This window comes from Doryrhamphus excisus, linkage group LG4, assembly GCF_037039965.1.
Source record: "Doryrhamphus excisus strain RoL-2023G ecotype Guam linkage group LG4, RoL_Dexc_Guam_v1.1, whole genome shotgun sequence".
Taxonomy (NCBI): Eukaryota; Metazoa; Chordata; class Actinopteri; order Syngnathiformes; family Syngnathidae; genus Doryrhamphus; species Doryrhamphus excisus.
The window spans coordinates 4,392,752-4,414,137 of record NC_136360.1 but is presented as its reverse complement, the minus strand read 5'-3'; the positions used below and the strand labels follow the sequence as shown (position 1 = coordinate 4,414,137).

Here is a 21,386-nt window from a genome sequence, read left to right as displayed (position 1 = left end):
TTTCATACTTTTCTCCTGCAAAACATAACTGCATATTTTACTACAGATAAAATTTATATTATCTGATTTATATGCATATTACTGCATATAAATGTGCATATTTTATGTTACTACTTCAACACCATACAACTATAGCCGCTGTATGTTTTTGTCGAAACTTAATGATGCTATCATGTCAGTGTGAAACAATCATACTGCGGCCGAAGAGCCAATGCATGAAACAAACGTCGTTGGTGCTTTAAGGAGCACCTGTCGTCCCAGCATCCTTTGCGTGTCCAATATGGAAGAACTGGAGGTGGAGGTCCGTGGCTCCAACGGAGCTTATTACAAGGTAAATACTGGCTTATGGTTCTGCTATCAGTACAGAACATGATCATGTGGCGTTACTACATATTAGTTGGAGCCTCTTGGAGGGGGCCGTCGTTTTCAGACGCGGTCTAACCCTTCTAAATACTTGCTCGTAACCCTATTAGCCGTGCTAGCAACAATTAGCTGGCTAAGCTAGCATTGATGCTGAATCTTCGCCACTTCTTGATCTTACTTAAACCAGAGCAAATCATAATAATATGATATATGAACAGTAGTAGTAGCAATAGTAGTGTGCTTTACTGCAGTGTTGCTGTCACGTGCTTTACTTTGCATTGTTATTTAGTTGTATATTTTAAGTTACCTAACAAAAATCTGACGTCAAGGAATGTAGTCACAGAGGAGTTTAGACGTGTGTCTTTTACTATTTAAATATTACTGCTTTTTATTTAGCAAGGTGTTTTAATGTCCGAGAATATGCATGGAATCACGTAATCATGAAGTAAGGAAAGAATAATGCGAAAGGTCGAGCGAGCGAGCGAGTAAGTTGAACGCCGCCATTGCCGTCTATTATTTGATACTCCCATCATGTCGAAGCGATTTTTTTAATGTACGTAGGAGACAGTTGTTGCTTGTCAGTCATGAGCAGCTGACGGAAGAGGGGAGGGTCACTGATACTGAAACCTTAAATGCTATTTCTAGACAGAGTAAGATTGCTTTCTCTTTCCCCTCTTCCATGTCACCGATTTCCGTCTGATCTTTTTTTTTTTTTTTGCTCTTACTGATCATTAATGAGTCACTCCGGACACCTTCAAGCTTTGCTTCAAATAATGTTTATATTCTGCTACTCCGTCTATTGAAGGAGAACTGAATTCCCGAATTGGTTAATTCCCTCTGAAAAAAAAAATAACCCATGGCTGTCACTCACGGCTGTTGGTATTCACACACAAGCTGTCTCAGAGAGGTTATCACAGTTTATAGCCTTGCTGTTACAATAGGCTATATTCAACGATACCTATTATTAGTCAAATAAAAGTAGCTAAATCATTAACTGACAGAAAACATAACTAGTTACTCGAGGCACTACAACCTTCTTGTTGCGGCTCCCACGCCAAGCTTTTTTGTTGAGAATAAAGGGGAAATGTGCATTTTTTAAGAGTTTGAAATATCCCACTCACTGCAAGTGTGTAAATGCATCTACACTGTTGTGACTGCTCATTGGATGAGCAAATGAAGGGGGTCACTACTTGCCGTCACTACCAACGACGCTGGCTTACCCTTATGCTTGTTAAGTGTTGAGAAATGATGCTGACAACAAAAAAATCTAACGTTGAAAGATGTTTTCAAAAAACACAGCCTCTTCTGAAAAGTACCCAACTGTAGATGTTTGGGACTGTTATGGAAGATTAAGTTGGGACTGTTACGGAAGATTGCACAGAGCGAGCATCTTTTCAAGAAGTAGATGAACGTTCCAAACTACAGCTGCTAGTGTGGTGGAAGGTGTTCACAGATGAAGAATACACAAATGAGTTAAAAATCATAAAAAGTCATTAAAAAATAGCATCTATTCTCCAAATGAACAGGAAATGATTCAGAAAAAGAAAGTAGCAACAAACATCACCAGTAGACATATTGATCGCATTAATTTAGTGGAAGCATATTGAATTGCCTGTGATGAGTCAAGTGATGGAAACGATATTGAGCAGCCAGCACGGCTATATACTGTACATATGTGAACTCTGATGGGCAGTTTTTGTTAAAGTTGGCTACATCTTCTTTTAATTGTACACAAATATAGGAATGACTCTGAGTCACACACACATAGCATGCTCTGCTAAACTAAGCTAACACCACTAGTTTCAATTCATGGTCTGTAAGAGAGAAGTTATGGCATTTCATTCCCATCATGTCATTTACAAATAAGATTGCATGTTAATATGAGTCAATATTGTAATTTTCATGTTTTTGTGTGCAGCCCTGACAAGAATATGTGTACTTCAGTAGAACTTGTTGTGAATACTTGCTGTCTCATATTTAGCAACACCTGTATTCATACCAAAGACAAAATCACTGTTTCAGGTCGTTCTGGGCACACGTTGAACATGAACATTAAATTATTGAAATAATGCCTTCACTTCAAAATCCCTTGGGGCATTTTGATTCAGCTCCTTGTTTTATTTTAATCTTCAGAGTCATTATTTCTGGTCATTTTTGATGTCTTGCTGAGGAATTTATTCCCGTCTGTTTCTATTTTAAAAGGGCTTGGTCAAAGATATCCACAATGATTCGCTCACCATTGCCTTTGAAAACAAGTAAGTTGTTTATCCCACATTTGTTTCTACTGCAATAAATGTGCCGTTCCATTTCTAAAATCATGCTGATAATGAACTTGTTTATAGCTGGCAACCAGAACGACAAGTGCCCTTCAGTGATGTCAGGATGCCGCCTCCTGCTGATGCTAAGAAGGAGATTAAGGAGGGTGAAGAGGTGGAGGTACGGTTGACATACTTGTCCCAAATTTAATCTTCATCTTAATCTTTAATCTGCTGTTCTCTTACTGTTCGCTTACTCGCAATAGGCCTTTCGTGGTGTCTTGGTCAGCAACCCATGACTTTGGAGTTGCATGTGTCTCTTCTGCGTTCACAGTTGGAGAATACATGAAAGAATCGTTCATAAACATTTTACAGTTCCGTGTTTACACTTCTGTCTGTTGAATTTAGTCGTAACATTTTGTACAATTTTGCAAGGTTATAAACGGTATAATATTTTGCGGCTGTCATTGATTAATTGCGAGAGGAGCGATTGCACTAAAGAGCAACCTTTTTTGAAGTTTATTTAAATTATGAAAGAACTTTTGAGGAGCGATCGTATCACAGTAATTGTATGACTCAGCTTTGTTGCGCGTGTGTGTGTGTGTGTGTGTGTGTGTGTGTGTGTGTGTGTGTGTGTGCGCCGAGCCTGGCCAAAATACCAGAGGTGGGGAACTGAACTTGAGTGCGGTTCAGAGCACTCATACGATTGAGTGAGTACACCCTTAATCTCTGTCTTCTTGTCAGATCCTCTCCAGGGCCAATGAGCAGGAGCCTTATGGTTGGTGGCTGGCTAAAGTCTGCATGATGAAAGGAGATGTGAGTTTGGTCTCTGTGAGACACTTTTTGTATATCACCTACTGTAATATACAGCAATTATTACTATTAAATTTGAGAGTATGAAATCAGATCCCATTTACATTTTAAAATCAAAAAGCGATTTGTAATATACCAAAATATTTGATTAATTAGATAATTAATTCATCATTGATCTACATATCTTCAAGAAACCAAGCACCTAACCAGTATTTCTCTTCAGTTCTATGTGATTGAATATGCTGCCTGTGACGCTACCTACAACAAGATAGTGACCTTTGAGCGCCTGCGGCCAGTCAACACTAACAAGGAAATCACAAAGAATTACTTTCACAAGTGCAGTATCCACGTTCCTCAAGATCTACAAGAGGCGTGAGTACCACAGAATTTTAACAAGGAACGCGTAGGCTGTAGTAGCCTTGTCAGAGTCACATTTTGCATTTGTATGTGAAGAGGTTTAGTTTAGAAGTCATTTCTAAAAAGTTAGTTTTTATACATTTCAGGTGCCAGAATGATAATGCCCATAAAGACTTTAAAAAAGCTGTGGGAGCCTGTCAAGTTTCATACTGCCCCGAGACCAGCCAGCTAATCATTGTGGTAACAAGCTTTCCTCTGTCATTCTGTCACTATTCTAAGTTTTTTATATGTCTATAATTGCATACACATGATATGCTGCTGCAAGTAGAGGTAAAAACATGAATAAGTTAATAATGTAGATGTATCTGTTTTATGTGTAGTCCACCAATGAGTCAACAGTGAAGCGTGTATCTTTGCTGAGTGACATGCACCTCCGCAGCCTCAGAACCAAGCTTCTGCTAATGTCTCGCAACCAGGAAGCTACCAAACACCTTGAGGTCAGTTGGTTTAAGTGTTGTTTCTGGGCAAGGATAATTCCATAGGATATGGAGCGCCAGTGTCAGCCTCACAATTGTTGCTTTTTTTTTTGTTTAGAACTCGAGACAGCTGGTGTCATCCTTTCAGGAGGAGTTTACGGTGAGGCCAGATTTGATGGGACTGGCCATTGGTAGTCATGGCAGTAACATTCAGCAAGCACGGAAAGTTTCTGGTGTCACTGCTATTGATTTGGATGAGGAGACTGCTACCTTCAGAATTTATGGAGAGGTAGTGTCCTGTTGTTTTTTTGTTGCCATCTTCATGACTATTGAGCAGGGATGGACTTTCATGGGTGTTGAATAATTTGAGAGCAACCTGTTCTTGTAAGAAGCTGCTGACACAAGTTGTACTTTCTTGGGTTCACGCGAAAAAGGTTGCTAAAAACGATAACAAAATGAAAGTACTCACTTTTTGAAAAAAAAATTTCATACTGCTGTCATGGATAAATAAACAACTATGCAGTGGGAGTTAAATGAAGTGGTTATTTTGACACGATCTGGATATGCCGACCATGACCACTTTGGTGGTGATGTCGTAGTTAATGTAAAGTACAGTAATGTCTCAATATTTTGTGTCATTACTGCCGCCAAGTGACCAGAATTTTGCATATCACTTTTACTTCAATATGTTTTGACTAATAATATATTATAGTCTACCACAAAACAGAGATCATTTATTGTGTTGTTTTATGTTTAAAGCTCCCTCGTGTTTTTTTTCCCAGACGGCAGAAGCAGTGAAAAAGGCAAGGAACCTTCTAGAATTTCTGGAGGATTCTGTCCAGGTACCAAGAAATCTTGTTGGTATGTACTCAATATTTGAAACTCTTGTCTTTAAGTTACATCTTTGACACTAACTAGTACATCGTACGTCGGCAACCCACAGCTTTTTAGCCTCTTTGTTGTGGCTCCATTCACAATGCATCAATATTTTAACACATGAGTGGGGAAAATTCACATGTTTGAAATGAGTTAGAAATATATTTTCTATAAGACTGGGAATGCAACCTAGCTGAGTTCAGACTGGTGATTGGATGAGGAAGGGAGTGCCTGCCTGCGTTGGTCGAGACGTGATAGACAGGTCTTTTACCCCCACGGTAAAATAACACATCAATATATCCCAACAAAATGAAACATCTCAGAAGAAAATAGTTTCTCCTCTGAACTACTTTGATACCCCAAAATTCCCCCCAAATCTGACAGCCAATCAAAACTGTGGGACACTCATAATTTGCTCTGGATGTGAGCTCCTCACTCACCGATGTGGTTGGTCACAGCCGCTCGCCACCATAGCCAGTGAGCTAAAAGAAGCAGGCTGTCAATTCAGGTCAGGTCAGGTTAGGTTTCTTTTTTTAATACTCAAAGGTAAATCAGTGTGCAGCGCAAGAGAGGCATTATAGCAGCGACACACATACAACAATTACCGTTACACTAACACTGCTGCACATTTCTTGAGGTGTCAGGTACTGCAATAAGGTTTAACCGGTTGGCATCAGTTAAACATGCACACTGCACCTCTATTTGATGTACTCTGTAAAAAAAAAACAGGTAAAATTAAGAAAGATTATTTTTTTCAAGTTTATAAGATGTTGTTTTAAGCTAATGTTTTGCAGCTATTTTGATGTTTTAACATTTTTCCTTTAAAGGGCGAGGGGGCAAAATAACTGATTGGGTTTTTGACGGCGTAGGGGGACTTTCTTCATAGAAATTAATAGAATGACTGAAAATACTCAATTGAGTCAAAAACATGGCACGCTGTGACAGTGGCAGTACTTTCTTGCACCTTAATAAAGACAAGTCAAAAGAAAAGTCAATGAATTAGGTTTACTGGCACCAAGGCGTGTGAGTTGTTCAGTAAAGATGTATGATTCAGTAAACTTGGGAGCGAACCTTTTTAAATATCATTTAGAAATTAGATAGCATCTTAGTGTGAATCGATTTTTTTTTTTTTGCTGCCCTAACTGGTGGTCAATTATAAGATTAAATGCTTTTTATGTGAATAGCTGCATCACATATACAGAAGATATAGTATTTTTAAAATGCAAGAAGATATTTGATGCACTTGGATATTTACCTTTTAACTCCTCTCTTCCCTTAGGTAAAGTCATTGGTAAGAATGGAAAGGTCATTCAGGAGATTGTGGACAAGTCTGGAGTGGTCAGGGTCAGGATAGAAGGAGACAATGACAACAAGCAACCTCGGCAAGAAGTATGTTGCTTTGGCATGCTACTATTGCAGTTTCGACTGTGAATATTCTCATTCATCCAGGTCATTCTATTCTTGGGGAGTTAAATTGATCCAGTCCAATTGGGATCGATTCGATGACCTGAGAATACTGCAGTTTTGTGCCATGCTGGATTTAGAACTGCCATATACTGACTTGTGCATTGTGTTTTTTGGTTGTGTTGACACAGGGAATGGTCCCCTTTACCTTTGTCGGTACGAGGGAGAGTATTGGAAATGTTCAGGTTTTATTGGAGTACCACATCGCTTACCTCAATGTAAGAGCGTGCTTGTCTGTGTATGCGTGAATGTGTTGTTTAGAATTACCCCATTAATACATTCCCATAGCTTCAGAACCCCATGGATGGCTGAATTAACTTAAATCAGTGCTGATTTGACCTTTGCTCAACTGCCATTGGCTGCCACGTATCCCCTGCTAGCAACTTTATAAACTTAAAATGGTTCTGGAGCATCACTGTACAATTGCAGCCTTCAAAATTTGAAATCAAACATTTTGGAATTGTGTCTGTACATTAAACTTTGAGACTGCTTGCTTGTCACCAGTTTACCAGCACGGCTTTAAGGCTATTGCAAAGCATCCACCAGGGTAGTTGCTAGTCAAATCAGCTTTCAATTGAATATGTTATTTTAAACTGTGTGCAAACACATTCATTCATTCATTTTCTCCCGCTTATCGTCATGAGGGTTGCGGGGGTGCTGGAATCTATCACAGCTGTCTTTGGGCAAGAGGCGGGGTACACCCTGGACTGGTCGCCAGCCAATCACAGGGTTTTTATTTTCGACAAGTACATATAATGCCATTCTGTTTCATTATGTTTTAAAAATTAAATCAGTTCTGGCGGTCCGAGGTCGGCCGGTTGATTTTCATTTCAATGCTAATCAAGTAGCTCTGAAGTTGGTAACCGATAACAAGATGGTGTTTCGAGCTGGTACGGGATCATGTCTACCAAGATTGAAGTGCCAACAGAACCCTCGTTGTGTTGCAGTTACAGATTCGTTTGTTTTGATAAACGTTTCCACAATGATAGCGCAATGCTCACCAGTCCAATTCATGGCAGCAACTGAAAAAGAAACTGAAAACAATGACATTATAAAGAAACAAAACAAAATGGCATATATGTACTTTTCAAAAATAAAAACACTTTTTGTTTCTTTACTTTATTTGCCTTTTATTTAACCTACAAATGTGTCAGATCGTTTTGCCTGACCCTGTTAATTACTGTCTCAGAAAGCCCTTGTGGATGTTTTGTCAGGTACTAATAACACAAATTAATACCAAAGAATCTTTCCACTACCTAACTGTCCTTGGTATTGTCTTGGTACATTTGGTAACTAAATGTTCAGAATAGTAGCAGCAAAAAGTGCTCAAAAACCTTAACCTGATAAATGTATTATAACAATTTAGTGTAATAAAGCCATTATGAGAACTTTATTTACCTTTTTCAACACACTGGTATTATTCTGAACATAACTATTAAGTACATTTGTCTTGTGCTCTATGCATGTTCTGTGCTTTTGGCTTTTTCTATGTTGGTGTTTCACTGTATGTGTAGGACATGATGGAGCTTCTTGCACAGAGCCAGCAGCTAGAGGAAGAGCTGAGACAGATTGTGGATATTGCACAAGGATGCAACCTAGCACGATTGAGAATAAGTCGCTCACGGCACACAGGATGTGTAGATGTGTGTATGATGAGTATATATGAGAAAAGAGTTCTTTAAAGTTTTGTTAGATGCTCCGTAAGAACTGCAAACTTCTTTTGCATTCTCTATTTACTGTTCATCTTGTCTTGTATTCCCTTTTCCTCTAACCTTATTCTTACATTTTTACAATGATCTATCTAGGAGGTTGAACAGCTTCGGCTTGAGCGGATGCAGATTGATGAACAGTTGCGTCAGATCACTCAGGGCCATCGAACAGCAGACAGGGAAAGGGGCGATCGGGGGGAGCGAGGAGGAGGAGGGTATAACACAGATGGCAGTGCCACTGCTTCATCTTCGGCGTCGCACGGCGGTCGTTCCTACAATAGCCGGGGTCGTGGACGCAGAGGCCACAACTACAGCACAGGATATGGTAGGCAACACACCATGCACACTCACACACTGGTATGGACCTCTTGGATCAATGGTAATTTTGGTTGGTTGGCCAGTCCTTAGAAGGTTCACCACAGTTCCATGATTTTACCATTTGTGGATAATGGCTCTCAATGTCGTTTGGTGGCATCCCAAAGTTTTAGGAATGGCTTTATAACCTTTTCAAGGTTGATAGATCTCAATTAATCTCAGTTTTAATGGGGGGCAATCACTTTTTCTCACAGGGTAATGTAGGTTTGAATTTGTTTTCTCCCTTAATAATAAAACTGCATTTTGTGTTCAGTTGCGTACTCATTGACTAATATTTACATTTGCTTGATGATCTGAAATATGTAAGTTTTCACACCACTGTATATGTATTAATATACATTTTCTTGGGTGTCCCTTTCTTTGATTCTGCTAGGCACCAACTCTGAGCAGTCCAATGCTTCAGAGACTGATTGTGAGCGTCGAGATGAGGTCAGCGATTGGTCTCTGGCTGGAGAGGAGCAGAATAGGTAAGGAGTGTTTTACTGTGCAAAATGCTCTTTCAGTTTTCTTAGTGAAATTTAGATTTTCCCACAGTCTTTTTCATGAAGTGTCTGATTTTCTTACCAATCATTCTGTACTATTTTTTTCATTTGTTTTTATCACATGAAAGCTTGGAATTGATGGTATGCATTGGCTGACTGACTTGCAGGGAAAGGGAAAAAGGCCCACGTCCACATAGGGACAGTCGCAGGCGACCAGGACCAGGCAGAGGACGAGGAGGACGAGGAAGAGGAGGATACAGTAACAGCTCAGGTATATGCGTTTTCAAATTTGGTGAGAATGCATCTTCAGGAGAAAAGGATGTGGTGAGTATTTTGTTTAAATAAACAAATGACTCTACAGCAGGTCCTCGGGATGACAACAGCGCGTATATTGCCTCAGAGACAAACACAGAGACTGACCAGACTGCTGATACAGATGCGAGTGAATCCAACTTGCTCGTCAACCGTCGGCGAAGATCTCGACGACGTAGAACAGATGAGGACGCCACGATGATGGATGGCATGAGCGAGTCGGACAATGCTTCAATGAGTGAAAATGGAATAGGTATGGAAGCCACAAAATAAGGAAAGATCACTTCGCCTTTGCCATGAGAATTGTAAAACAGCAGAATTTTTGTAAAAAAAAACTTTGCTTAGCACGCCGCATTATTTGCTATGTAATTGGCAGCACCAGCCAAGACAGGTCTGTTTAGCTCCCAATTCCCAATCTCCCAATAGATGACTCTGAAGCTCAACCTCAACGCCGTAATCGTAGTAGACGACGTCGTATTCGCTTGCCTGAAGAAAGGCAGCCAGGTATCAACACTGCTCACATCGCCTTTTGCACCAGTTCTGCTTTTGTGTGATGTGTCAACTTATTTAGCCATCATAGATGAAAGGATAATAATTTCACAGTTCAAATGCTTTGAAGTGGTGTGTTTTTAAACCATCTGCATGTGCTTGTGTATTAGAGTAAAGTTGACCTCCTTTAGTCTTGCTGTGCCAGATTTAAAGACCAAATAATTATTACTTGTATATTGAGTTTTATATTCATGCATTTTTCGTCTTTAGTTCCCATCCCGTAATTTCCATACTTTTTTATCCAATATCGTTGACATTACAATAAAAATAAATTGTCTTAGACAGCTTATCTTAGAAATTTGGCACAATGAACACTGACACATGAGCTGCTGTCAGCCACGACTCACACCAGCCACTGGCACGGTCCACACTGCTAACCATGCTAACACTCCACATGTAAAATCTACAGTAGCTAGCTACCATACATGTAAATTCCCAGGCCTGCTTCTTAAAGGCGCACGCACACCATCACACTACATTATGTACAACATTTCCTGAATGCCTTACATTGTCATTTCGTTCATTTAGCCATTTTTATCACTGAAAATTTGCTTTTATATGCATATGTTTTCACTAATAATGACAACTTTTTGGAGTAAAATAATCAAACAAAATTATTGATTTTGAATGTGTGCTGACACAAGATAAGTGAAGGTCTTGCGGTCAAACATCAGATTATTTGTTTTCAACTTCTCATCTTAAAACAGAAAGGGGTTGTTTCTATGTCAGTGCCATACTGGTTTGAATAGAATTAAGATCTTCAGTACTAATACTGCTGCTGTGCCTGTCTGGGTGTTTTTTACTCATATGGTGTGTTGCTTTGTGTTTGTTAAGTCTGTATTTGTCGTTTGGGAAGTTTCCACTGTTGAAAAGTATGAATTTAACCTTCAATCTTTTTTATTGTAGAAAAAAGAAAAGAAATATATTTAAAAGCCAGAAACTAACTTTTCAAAATGACAATATGTTGATTACAGCCACTGCGACAAGTTGCTGTTGTGCAAAAAGAATGTAATGAATTCATAATAAATTATATTTTTTTAATGTTGGCAATAAAATAAGTTACATGTTTTAACATATTTCATACACCAACTATTCATGTACATCTGTCTGATTGATAGACGCATACAACTTGCAGTTAGTCATTAGTCAATTTGGTGGCTATGTCATAGCATCTGTTCTTGCTTTCACACATTCCACGTGGCCAGTGGATGTTAAACTTCATGAATCTGATTGCTCTTTCTCTCTCTCTGCAGTGACAGTGGCTGATTTCATGTCCAGGGCCGACTCTCAGAGCAGACAGATGACCACCAAGGACACCAAGAAAAACAAGGATGAGGTTTGTACTTAAATGTTGTTTCCTGCCTGTGGTCAAATTATTTACAAAGCATGACTTGCTCAGATTAATGCAGGGGTGTCCAAACGTTCTCCACTAACGTTCTCCACTAAGGACCACATACTGAAAATAGAAGGATGCAAGGGTCACTTTGATATTGTGTAAATCAACATGTGATAAGATTTTATACTGTATATTAAGAAAAAACTGCATCTCAGCTTTGTGATGAAGGTGAAAAAGCACATTATTATTAAATATGAACATTGGTCGTTGTGCTTTTTCCCCCCCTTATTTTTTTTTTTACATTTTTCCAAATATGTAAACTTTCCTCTTAATTAATCTTTATATATTTTCTTCTCTGAATATTTTTATTTAGTCACATAATATTGTAACTTTTTTCTTTTCTCTCAAAATATTACGACTTAAAAATTATATATATAATATTTTGTCTATGCTAATTGTTTTTCCATAGTATTATTTGTTTTTCCTCATAGTATTATGTTTTTGTAACAGTGTGACTTTTCCATTTTTTTATATTTGTTTATCTTCATATTTTGACTATTTTTATACAGCTTTTTTTCTGCTGTTCTGCATTTCAGCTTCTTTCTTGCTGATTTTTTCTCTTAATATTGTCACTTTTCCAAAAATTGTTATTTTTTGTGTGTCATACACAACCTTTCTAAAAAATATTTTTTCTTTAACATTTCAACTTTATTCCACTACAATTTTTCATCATAATATACTGACATTATTCTCTATTTCTGTTAATATTTAGACTTAATTGCTGATTTTGTCTGTATTTGCCGCAGATCAATAAAAAAAACAGCCATCAGCCGCACTTGGGACACCCCTGGATTAATGTTAAATGTAATTCTTTGAATATGTCGGGAAAGTGTTTTTTTCCACCCCCAGGCTCAGGTGAATGCCATAGCAGAGCACAGCCCAGAGGCGGCCTCCACAACCACCAATGGTTCTAGCGCTACAGAAAGTGAGAACAGTGCCACCCAGGCCCCAAACCCTTCCACTGAGGGGTCCAGCCAAGGGGACCCTGACCCCAAGTCTGCTGTCAACGGTCTCTCTTAGTCAGACCCAAGCAAAAGAAAACGGTTTCTCATATTTCAGCTTTTCTGCTATTGTTTGGAATCTCAGTCGATTGAGTGAGTCTTGGATGTCAAGATGGCAGCAGGAACTGTTCTTTTTTTATATTAGGGAAATTTGAAACCTGTTCCACTGTGCACATTATGGTGGTCTGTACTCACAGCACTCCTTTACACACTCCTGTTCGCCTGTTCGACTATCCATGCAGTTAGTCTATTTCTTATAGCAGCTCTTCCTGTATAAGCTTGCCAAAGATAGTCTAACACACAGACTCTGTGTATATGTTCATTTTCAGTCCAAGGAATGGGTGTGAAGGCAGTATTTACAGTAGTCAGGGATTCCACTCAAACCCATACTGTGGTATTAATGCAGCACTTCTTTTTTTTGGTAAGGGCTTTTTTTTGGTCCCTTTTTTAAGTCTGCAGTTTCCAGCGGGACAGGAAGAAGCTTCCAAAACATTTTCAGGATAGTATGTGCATCTGTAGTCGTTTGCACTTCAATTGTTTTGTGCATGGGAAATGCCACAGTGCAGCTGGGTCGATTGGAAGCCCCTGTATGCTTGACGTTGATGTGATCAGCTGTTGTGCCTTGAGAATAGTTTGAACCTGATCCGCACAATATCTGTAATCTTTTCGCTTGGTTTCAGTAGTTGATGCTCACTCGCAACAGTTGGACCAGACGGCTTGTCTTAAGTGTTTGCTTGGCACCGCGGGCTGGCGAACGCAACCACTGAAATGACCCGGAAAAGAATTTCAGATCCATATCTTCTAAAGTCAGGTGTGACTGTTCTTAATGTTTATCCTTTCTATACTAATAAGTTTGATGTAGCTGCTTTCTCTTTTTCTATATGCAACCACGTTGTTCACAAGGAAATGTTACAGCATATCTGGAAAAGAAACATTAGGAGAGTTGATTCCTTTGCACTGAAACTTATCTTTGTCAAGAATTGTATTTGGAAACTGCCTTGTTCCTGTTAAGTGCTGAACAGAGATGTAGCTAACAAGTGCTGTTTCTTCACTTTAGTTTGGCTGGACGACTATTCCACAAAGGAAGGGTTATTTATTTTATGTACAGTATTTAAAGAAAAAAAATAGAAAAAGGTAAACAAAAGGCAACCTCTTAACTTGACACTAAAAACTACATCATGAGAGGCTCTGACACAGTATGACAAATTTGGACTACTCAGAGTTCCGCCAGCTCAACTTCTTCTGTTGAGTCAACAACAGTATTTTTATTTAAATTTTTTTTGTAAAGGATCATTCTGGTTGGTTGATGTGCAATATGTTTTGTATGCAGGTAGTTCTTAAATAAACTGGATCTTCTCTGTAGATCTAAAACCCAAGTGTGTGTGTTCCTGTCTCCTCAAAGGAAATTGCTTCATTTTGATTTCATGTAATACAACAAAACCGGGCAGAGCTGTAATAATAATTTGTACAATGGGATTTATTAGAGAACAAGATGAGTGAACATGAGATGGCTTGCTTCAGCATTGTCACTTGGCCTGGCCTTCAATCAGATCTTTAGCCTCATTAATCTTTGCTGCTAGGTAGGGAGATCCACCTGGAAGAACACACAAGGAAATATTTGGGATCACACTGATGTAACCGAGATTTTTTGGTAAATTAGTGTTTCCCATTTATTTGTGGTGCAACTAACTTCTACCTGGCTTATAAACACATTATAATGGGACTGTGTATGTAGCTTGTTGTCCCGACTTTGTACAGTAGATTACATTGTAACTGCTTCTTAACCCCAGCACATACACGCTTGGTCTGCCAGAGAATAAGAAGATGTTGCAGGAAAGATCTGCTTTGTTAAGTTGGTAATAAAAAATATATTTTCAAAAAGTGACTTTCAGGTCTTATTCAACGCTTTTTGAGACTAACATGACAGCACCCACGTGGGTTTGTCGGGAAAAAATAAAAGCTGATAAATGTTAATTCTCTGTTGGCCTTTTCATGTTTTTATTTATTATTCTTTACACTTTGTGTCACAGCATCCATAAAAATGGCATGCATATGTGTCATGACTGGTTATAACATCATAGAGACCACCCACCCAATATACTGCCACTGGGATGTTCCACATACCTCTATCTGGGTGGTTTAGTATCATCAGTTTTCTGTGGGCTTCTCTGATCTTAATCTTGCTGGCAGTGGGACTGAAAAACGTACATAAGAGTAACATTAGGACATATCCCCTCCCAACCCCGCCAGCCTGGAATAACAATATGGGGCTGCAAAGGTACAACACATACCTGACACCTAAAACTAAGGCAGCTTCTCTCTTAGTCATCTTTGGTTCAAACCCACCTCTATAGTAACCTCCTCCAAAGGCCTGTAAACATAGTTAGCTTCATTTTGGGCATATTACTCAAATGTATTATGTCGAGTGTTGATAAATGCTACTTACATTCTTGGGGAAGCTCTGAAGGGCTTGTTTCATCTGAGGTTCCATCTGCTTCATAGCCTGCATGGCATAGCGACCTGGGTGACGGAGGACCATGCACCAAGGTGGGCATCAAGGGCAGATAATGATACGGAGGCGATAAGACTACCGGTACTTACCTGCAAATCCAGCTGCAGCCAGAGCCAGTCCCACTGCCACCATGGAGCTGGCCTATAGAGACACCAAGAGCAGGTAACTCACCACAAAATCACCATTCGTGCTGAGCTAACCGTTCTGACGCTTTCTGCGGCGGAAATAGACTCAAAACAAGTTGGTACAAAATCGACACACAACATGAGAGACATAATCCAGGCGTTAAAGTTAACTAAGCACTGGTTAGCTTGCTTTATAATGCACACTCGATTCGAGCTAACGTTAGCCTAGCAACCTCGTCTCAACATATGGTGACGTTACAACAACAATGTCGTTCAGTTTGGCAAATGCGAACTCGCACTTACCATTTCTTTCTGTTATGTTAAATCACATAAAGATGAGGGTAATAACTTTTGACCTCATGTTTTCTGACGTCCCTGTGTTTGTGTCGGAAACGGTCCGAAATTGTCGCAAAGATAGGTCAGCACTTCCGATACCGGCGTCTCTCAGTATAGGATCACACGCATGATGAGATCAACTTTTGTGTGATCCATTTGTTGTATTTATAGATTTTTATATTGTTTCCAAACGCAGGGTCTGAAATTATATTCATTATTGCATCACATTTTGAAATTAAGATTACATAGAAGTAAGAATGGTTGAAGGCATAAACAAACAGACATGTGGTGTTCTTCTACAATGAATGCAATTGAAAAAAAATGACACATTAGAGGTATGAATGTAATTAATTAATCAGGACAGATAATTGCAGGACTTTGTAGGAGGTTTTTCCACCAGCTGCTTATAATGATCTGCCTTGTAGTTTCCAAGAAACTGATGCAAAAGTCAATTTCTGCTACCCTAATGAAATGTCTCTACATACATGCATTTTGTCCACTTCCAAGAGAACAGCATTTTATGTCAAAACTCTAGACATATTAAAATGACTCTATTGTATTTTCAGATTGAACTGGTTGCTTGTAAACACACTGTACACTGTTTTGCATACATTTCCTATTTTGACCCAAAACTGTGTCTGAGAAACTATTGCCAATCTGTACTTCCAACTTACTTTATCTTTATTAGTGATATAAACCAAGGAAAAATTCACTACTTTTGTTCTGGAAGCATTTTGCTTGTAGACCAGCGTCATTTAAGGAAATAAGATTTTGATTTCCTAACCAGGAAGCGTTCGGACACCCACAGACTGGTTATGTGTCCATGAAGCACATAAATTAGTCCTGTCCCTTTTAGAAAGTACTGCTAATGTGAATAAAAACACCTGTGGCAGAAACTTTTTCTTGCAAACCTCTCCACCCCCGATCGCAAGGCAAAAGAGCTGTCCACTGACCTCAGGGACAAGATTGTAGACCTACACAAGACTAGAATGGTCATCGCTTTGACATAAGACTAATGGAACAAATACAAGAAAGCTCTCCACAGCTCCATGCAAGATGTCATGATGAAGTTTGCCAGTGACCACCCCAATGGTTCAGACAAGGCTTGGGAGAATGCGATGTGGTCAGAAGAGACCAAAACTGAACTCTTTGTCATCATTGTTGTGTTGTCATTGACTAATAATTCAATTAATTTGAGGATCTGAAACATTTATATGTGACAAACATGCAAAAAGCTAAGAAATCATGGATCCTTGACACAGCTTTGTGTTGTCATTGGTTGGTGGTGTCAACATTTCAGCTTCTTCTCGTTGCGCCTTTGCTGTGTTGTTACCATTATTGCTTTTTTTTGTTATTTAATTTTGTTTCTGCAGTGTGCCTTGGGCCAATAACAAACAAGCCATGAGCCAATGATCACCCCTGGGCCGCATTTTGAGTACCACCGTGATTTTCTGCCAGGGTTTGGCATGTGGCGTCAGCTCTGGGAGCAAAACACAACTATTTGGGTTGTTGGCTTCCTGTCGTGGGAGAACTATGGCGGTTTAAGGAAGAGGGGAGGAGTTACGGTTGGAGCTGGTTGATGAGTTAACAGTCAGCTTAAACGATTTTAGGAAGTGTACATCATGCAATGCTTTCTGCTTGCGGGTTGAGCCGGCGTGGCGTGTGCTGATAACTCCCGGTTTCGGGCTGGCAGGGTACGTGCCTGTTGCAAGTGTGTTGGTCACTCTCCAGGAAGGGAGGTCACTGATCTGATAATGCATTTTTTTCTTTAATATCTTTGGGATATACCAACAAAATCCCAAAGATGGATTTCACTCCTTGTGGTATCCATTGGATACAATATAGTGGGAGTGAGTTCCAAATAGGGTCTGCAGTTCGAATGCTGTAATATTGAGATCTTCTGTCTTGAGATGATGGCTAGTTATGGGAATGAAGATCCAATAAACATCTGCAAACTGTTGTTAAAGAGTAATTAAAATAAAAAAAAAAACATTCCCTCTCTCTCTTACCAGTGGCCCGAAGCACGTCAGCGGCTTACACAATGGGACAGTGAAGTGTCTAATTACGACCCATATCACATGCATAATTACAATGTTTCTTTTTTTCAACAGAAGCAGTATAGAAATTGTAAATTGTAGTGGACCATTTTTGGAAACCATCCCTCTATGGCCTGTTCTGCTAGTCAGGCAGCCAAGGCAAGAGGTCCCAATCAGGCAGCCTTACAGACTGCTTTTTCAAAAGGACTTAAAAAGCCAACTGTGTGGAGAAATTAGAGTTTTTTCCCCCCTAAATCATATGGAATTATAGTGCTGGATGCATATGGGGGAGCCAGTAGCAGGCACAAAAGCCCACAGGAAGCAGCTATTTCTGTGTGTTTTATTAACCCAACCAAGCAATTTAATTCTTTTGTTCGGTGGAGTTCTACTTCATTGATTAACAAAAGCAGGGATATATTTTTTTTCAGCCCCTTTTGAAAAGCCTGAAATGTCAAGCCTTTTAAAGGAGATTATTCTGCCTGTGTGCAATGAATAGAGCCCGGAGTAACCTTTTGTCTACAATTAAATATTCCAGCATAAATATAAAAGGAAATCAGAGATGGGGAAGATTGAGTCAGGAGAGATTGGAGAGGTAGATCCTCTGCCAGATAGTGGCAACAGCCTGGCTCTAATTAGATATGCCAGGCAGGCTGTGAGCAGTCACTCTCCACAGCACACCGAGCGAGGAAGACAGCCTGAGAGAGGACAGAGGAAACCTATCTGCTCATCTGTCTGTCCGGCGCCTTCCTCTGGGCATCCGCAAGGTATTTCCAGAGACTTTGTTTTGTTTTGTTTTCTACCGTTGTTTGTTTCCCAAGCATTTTTTTCCCCCCCGCCAGGGACGGAGAGCCTAAAAGGCAATGCCTTCTGGGAACTGCATAAACAGAGATGCATGAAAAGTTGTGTGACTGTTTATGATTCAGAGGACTGCTTAGGCATGACAATACGTTACTTCAGGGACAATTTCTTCTGCTCGTGGGACTACACTGGGAGGATATTAAGTTTTGATCCATGCCGTGACTCCATTTGATTGTTTGGGAGATACTGTGCTGAGATGACTTACTTGCCTTTCAAGTGAAAAGTCATCTTTCCCCAATGTTCATAGCGGTATAATGATTTGTAAGAAATAATTTGAGAAGTTTTGTAAGTAGGTGTTCAGAAATGACTTGAACAAGTTTAGTTTAGTTTGGGATTTAAGGATTTGACAGGTGGTGCTGGAGCTCCTCTGGATTATTCTCCTGACCAATCATCTTTGCTGAGAATTAATCAGAAGGTGTCTTCATGGCGGCTACATTTGCCAGAAAATTAGTTGCAGTTCACTTGTGGTTTTTTTTTTCCTTTTTTCTCAACTAAACAAGGCAGTTGTCTTGAAGTTTCAGTCTTCTAAATATGGGACTCTTTGGGATTTTTCTGGTTTAATGAACTATGTTGTCTGTCTTCTGCAAACAAATGCCTTTAAATACCCCAACATGATTTCTATTCCAAGCAGCCACTCTTTGTCCAAAGGCTATGAAGGAATATTTTGAGTGAAAATGGAACTGAACGTTTCTACTCTTTTGTGGTTCAAAAGGAGAGTTGTTAAGATACAGTGGAGAGGGACTGACTCCCAGAGGTGTGGACTCGAGTCAGACTTGAGTAACAATTTTGATTACTTGACAATATTATCAAAGAACTTGGACTTTCAGATGAACGACTTGACTTGGACTTGAGTCTGATGACTTGAAAATACCTTTTGAGAGTGTGTTGAGTAAATTGTGTCCTCATTCGAAGTATTCAACTAATGTGATTGTTGCCAGTAAGTTCCCACAGAATCTGCCTCAGATTTAAGAAAAACGACAAAAATACCGTTTTTGTGCACTGACCAAATCCTGTATGCTCTTTTTCTGTAACTATTCTTGTCACACTGGTTTTATTTGGTAAACACTAAACAGTGCTTGGCTGCACGGTGGACGAGTGGTTAGCGTACAGGCCACACAGCTAGGAGACCCGAGTTCAATTCCACCCATTGCATGTTCTCCCTGTGCATGCGTGTGTTTTCTCCGGGTACTCTGGTTTCCTCCCACATTCCGAAAACATGCTAGGTTAATTGGCGACTCCAAATTGTCCATAGGTATGAATGTGAGTGTGAATGGTTGTTTGTCTGTATGTGCCCTGTGATTGGCTGGCGACCAGTCCAGGGTGTACCCCGCCTCTCGTCCGAAGACAGCTGGGATAGGCTCCCGCACCCCCATGAATTAATGAATAAATGAATAAACAGTGCTTATGACTTGTAAGGGCTAAAAATTTCCATGCCAATGACTTCAGACTTGACTCGACCCGTCTTGCATCGACTTGGCTTGGACTTTGCGATTCAAGACTTGAGATTAAAGACTCAAGACTTGAAAAACACTGACTTTCTCCCACCTCTGGTGAATCCTGCAGTTAATTCTGAGGTCGTCTGGCCTGAGGTAATGGCTAGTAATCGGAATGAAGATACAGTGGACGTCTGTACTACACAAGTGATCTTGTGCAGCTTGTCATAACAAAACCAATAAAAACATCTCAGACCTATTCAGCAGGTATGTGTTATTACAGTATCATGGTCTGGTCTGGGAAAAGTGTGCGGCCAAGTTTGTAAATTTGAAAAAAAAAATGTCACCTGACCTGACCCGGAGCATCGACTCAAAATGTAAGGCGGTTACTGGTGCTGAGTGCAGTCTAGTACCCATCAGATAACGCCTGCACAGAGGTTTTAGGAACTGGACGGACCTGGTGGCTTATACACTGACACTGGTCATGACAAGGGGATCCCACCTGAGATGTGCCATCATGATCCGGGGTGTTTTTCCCTTCAATGGAACAATGGAGTTTAGGTTGTGCAGGGGCGTCAAACAGCGCCTTCATTTTGTATTTTGAAGCTTTACTTTGAACCTACTTTAGATCCAACAATGCAAAATATAAATTCTTGCATTTTTTCACCTGGTTTGTAAAAACAGTTTGGGAATTTGTTTGTACTTCCACTGGGGATTTTCCAGACCAGTGCTGATGAGTGAGTGGTGAGCCTGATTTTTCATGTTTTTATCATGATATTAGAAAAATATTGATTCTAAAACTGCTCTAGATGATGACGTTGTGTAAAGGTTTGGAGTTGGGGCTAATTGGGTTTGTTGCTTTAGTAATAATGGTGTTCATCCTCAATGCCAGGCGTTGTTATATTGCATTTTTTATATTCTTATTGGTTTGTGTGACATGGCATGATAGTGGTGGTATTAAGAGGTGGATTCGGTCACTTAAGGCCCAGGTACATAATGCGCTGCATACCATTAGAATAATACTATACATAAACTAAGATCAAACTTTCAGTGAGTTGTGTCATCACTCAAGTCAAAGACACTCTCTGTCGGCTACAGTCCAGGCCTTTAGACTCAAACCCAGCCCAAGCTCTATACAGTGACCCCTCTCCCAGCCTCCTATCATCATCTTCCATCATCATCTTAATTCTAATTCTAATCTGTCCATTCCAGAATAAGCACTCAAGAGGTGAACACTGCTCTCTTTATTGTGTCTGAGAAATAGAAAAATGGCAGAACCAAGACATGGGGCCATGCAAGCACTCCAACAATAGTGTCACACATACATAATCATGTCCCCCCGAGCAGACTATGGCCTCCCAATGCACCTTATCAGACCTTCAGGAGGGGGGAATTGGAGTAGTCTGTGGTAATGACTGCAGGTCCTGGGGTTGTAACCTTGTTATGATAACTAAACTCTGAGGTCAAAATGCTTAAATGGCGGCCTGCTCTGCCTGCTGATGATGCTTGATAACACGAGATGGAAATGCCTTTTGCTTTTGTCATGGGAACATTTTAATTCCAAATCTCAAGGCAAACGAAAATAGTTTTGACTCAATTTACATTTCCAACAGAAGAAATCAAATCCAAACATGAAGATAAATCGACCGAATCAACCA

General features: G+C 39.8%; 2 protein-coding genes across 11 annotated transcripts; one reads left to right on the top strand and one right to left on the bottom strand.

Annotated features, from left to right (window-relative positions):
• Positions 1-227: 227 nt before the first annotated feature.
• Positions 228-13,799, top strand: fxr1 (FMR1 autosomal homolog 1). 10 transcript variants are annotated; one of them, XM_058073490.2, is made up of 19 exons: positions 228-331; positions 2,566-2,618; positions 2,706-2,799; positions 3,363-3,434; positions 3,655-3,803; positions 3,935-4,028; positions 4,169-4,285; positions 4,383-4,553; positions 5,047-5,125; positions 6,420-6,529; positions 6,736-6,822; positions 8,119-8,247; positions 8,410-8,638; positions 9,062-9,155; positions 9,338-9,441; positions 9,532-9,735; positions 9,909-9,986; positions 11,285-11,367; positions 12,277-13,799. In XM_058073490.2, the coding sequence occupies exons 1-19, from the start codon at positions 281-283 to the stop codon at positions 12,445-12,447; spliced, it is 2,169 nt and encodes a 722-aa protein (XP_057929473.2). In that variant the 5' UTR covers positions 228-280; the 3' UTR covers positions 12,448-13,799. The 10 variants fall into 10 exon arrangements, with proteins under 10 accessions (XP_057929473.2, XP_057929472.2, XP_057929471.2 ...); XM_058073489.2 differs by having other exon boundaries at positions 6,730-6,822; XM_058073488.2 differs by having other exon boundaries at positions 6,420-6,531; positions 6,723-6,822; positions 9,535-9,735.
• An 88-nt stretch (positions 13,800-13,887) lies between these two features.
• Positions 13,888-15,507, bottom strand: dnajc19 (DnaJ (Hsp40) homolog, subfamily C, member 19). The gene is made up of 6 exons (XM_058073498.2): positions 15,369-15,507; positions 15,030-15,081; positions 14,875-14,948; positions 14,720-14,799; positions 14,553-14,623; positions 13,888-14,022 (listed from the first exon to the last, which is right to left on the bottom strand). The coding sequence occupies exons 1-6, from the start codon at positions 15,369-15,371 to the stop codon at positions 13,955-13,957; spliced, it is 348 nt and encodes a 115-aa protein (XP_057929481.1). The 5' UTR covers positions 15,372-15,507; the 3' UTR covers positions 13,888-13,954.
• Between the last annotated feature and the right edge of the window lie 5,879 nt (positions 15,508-21,386).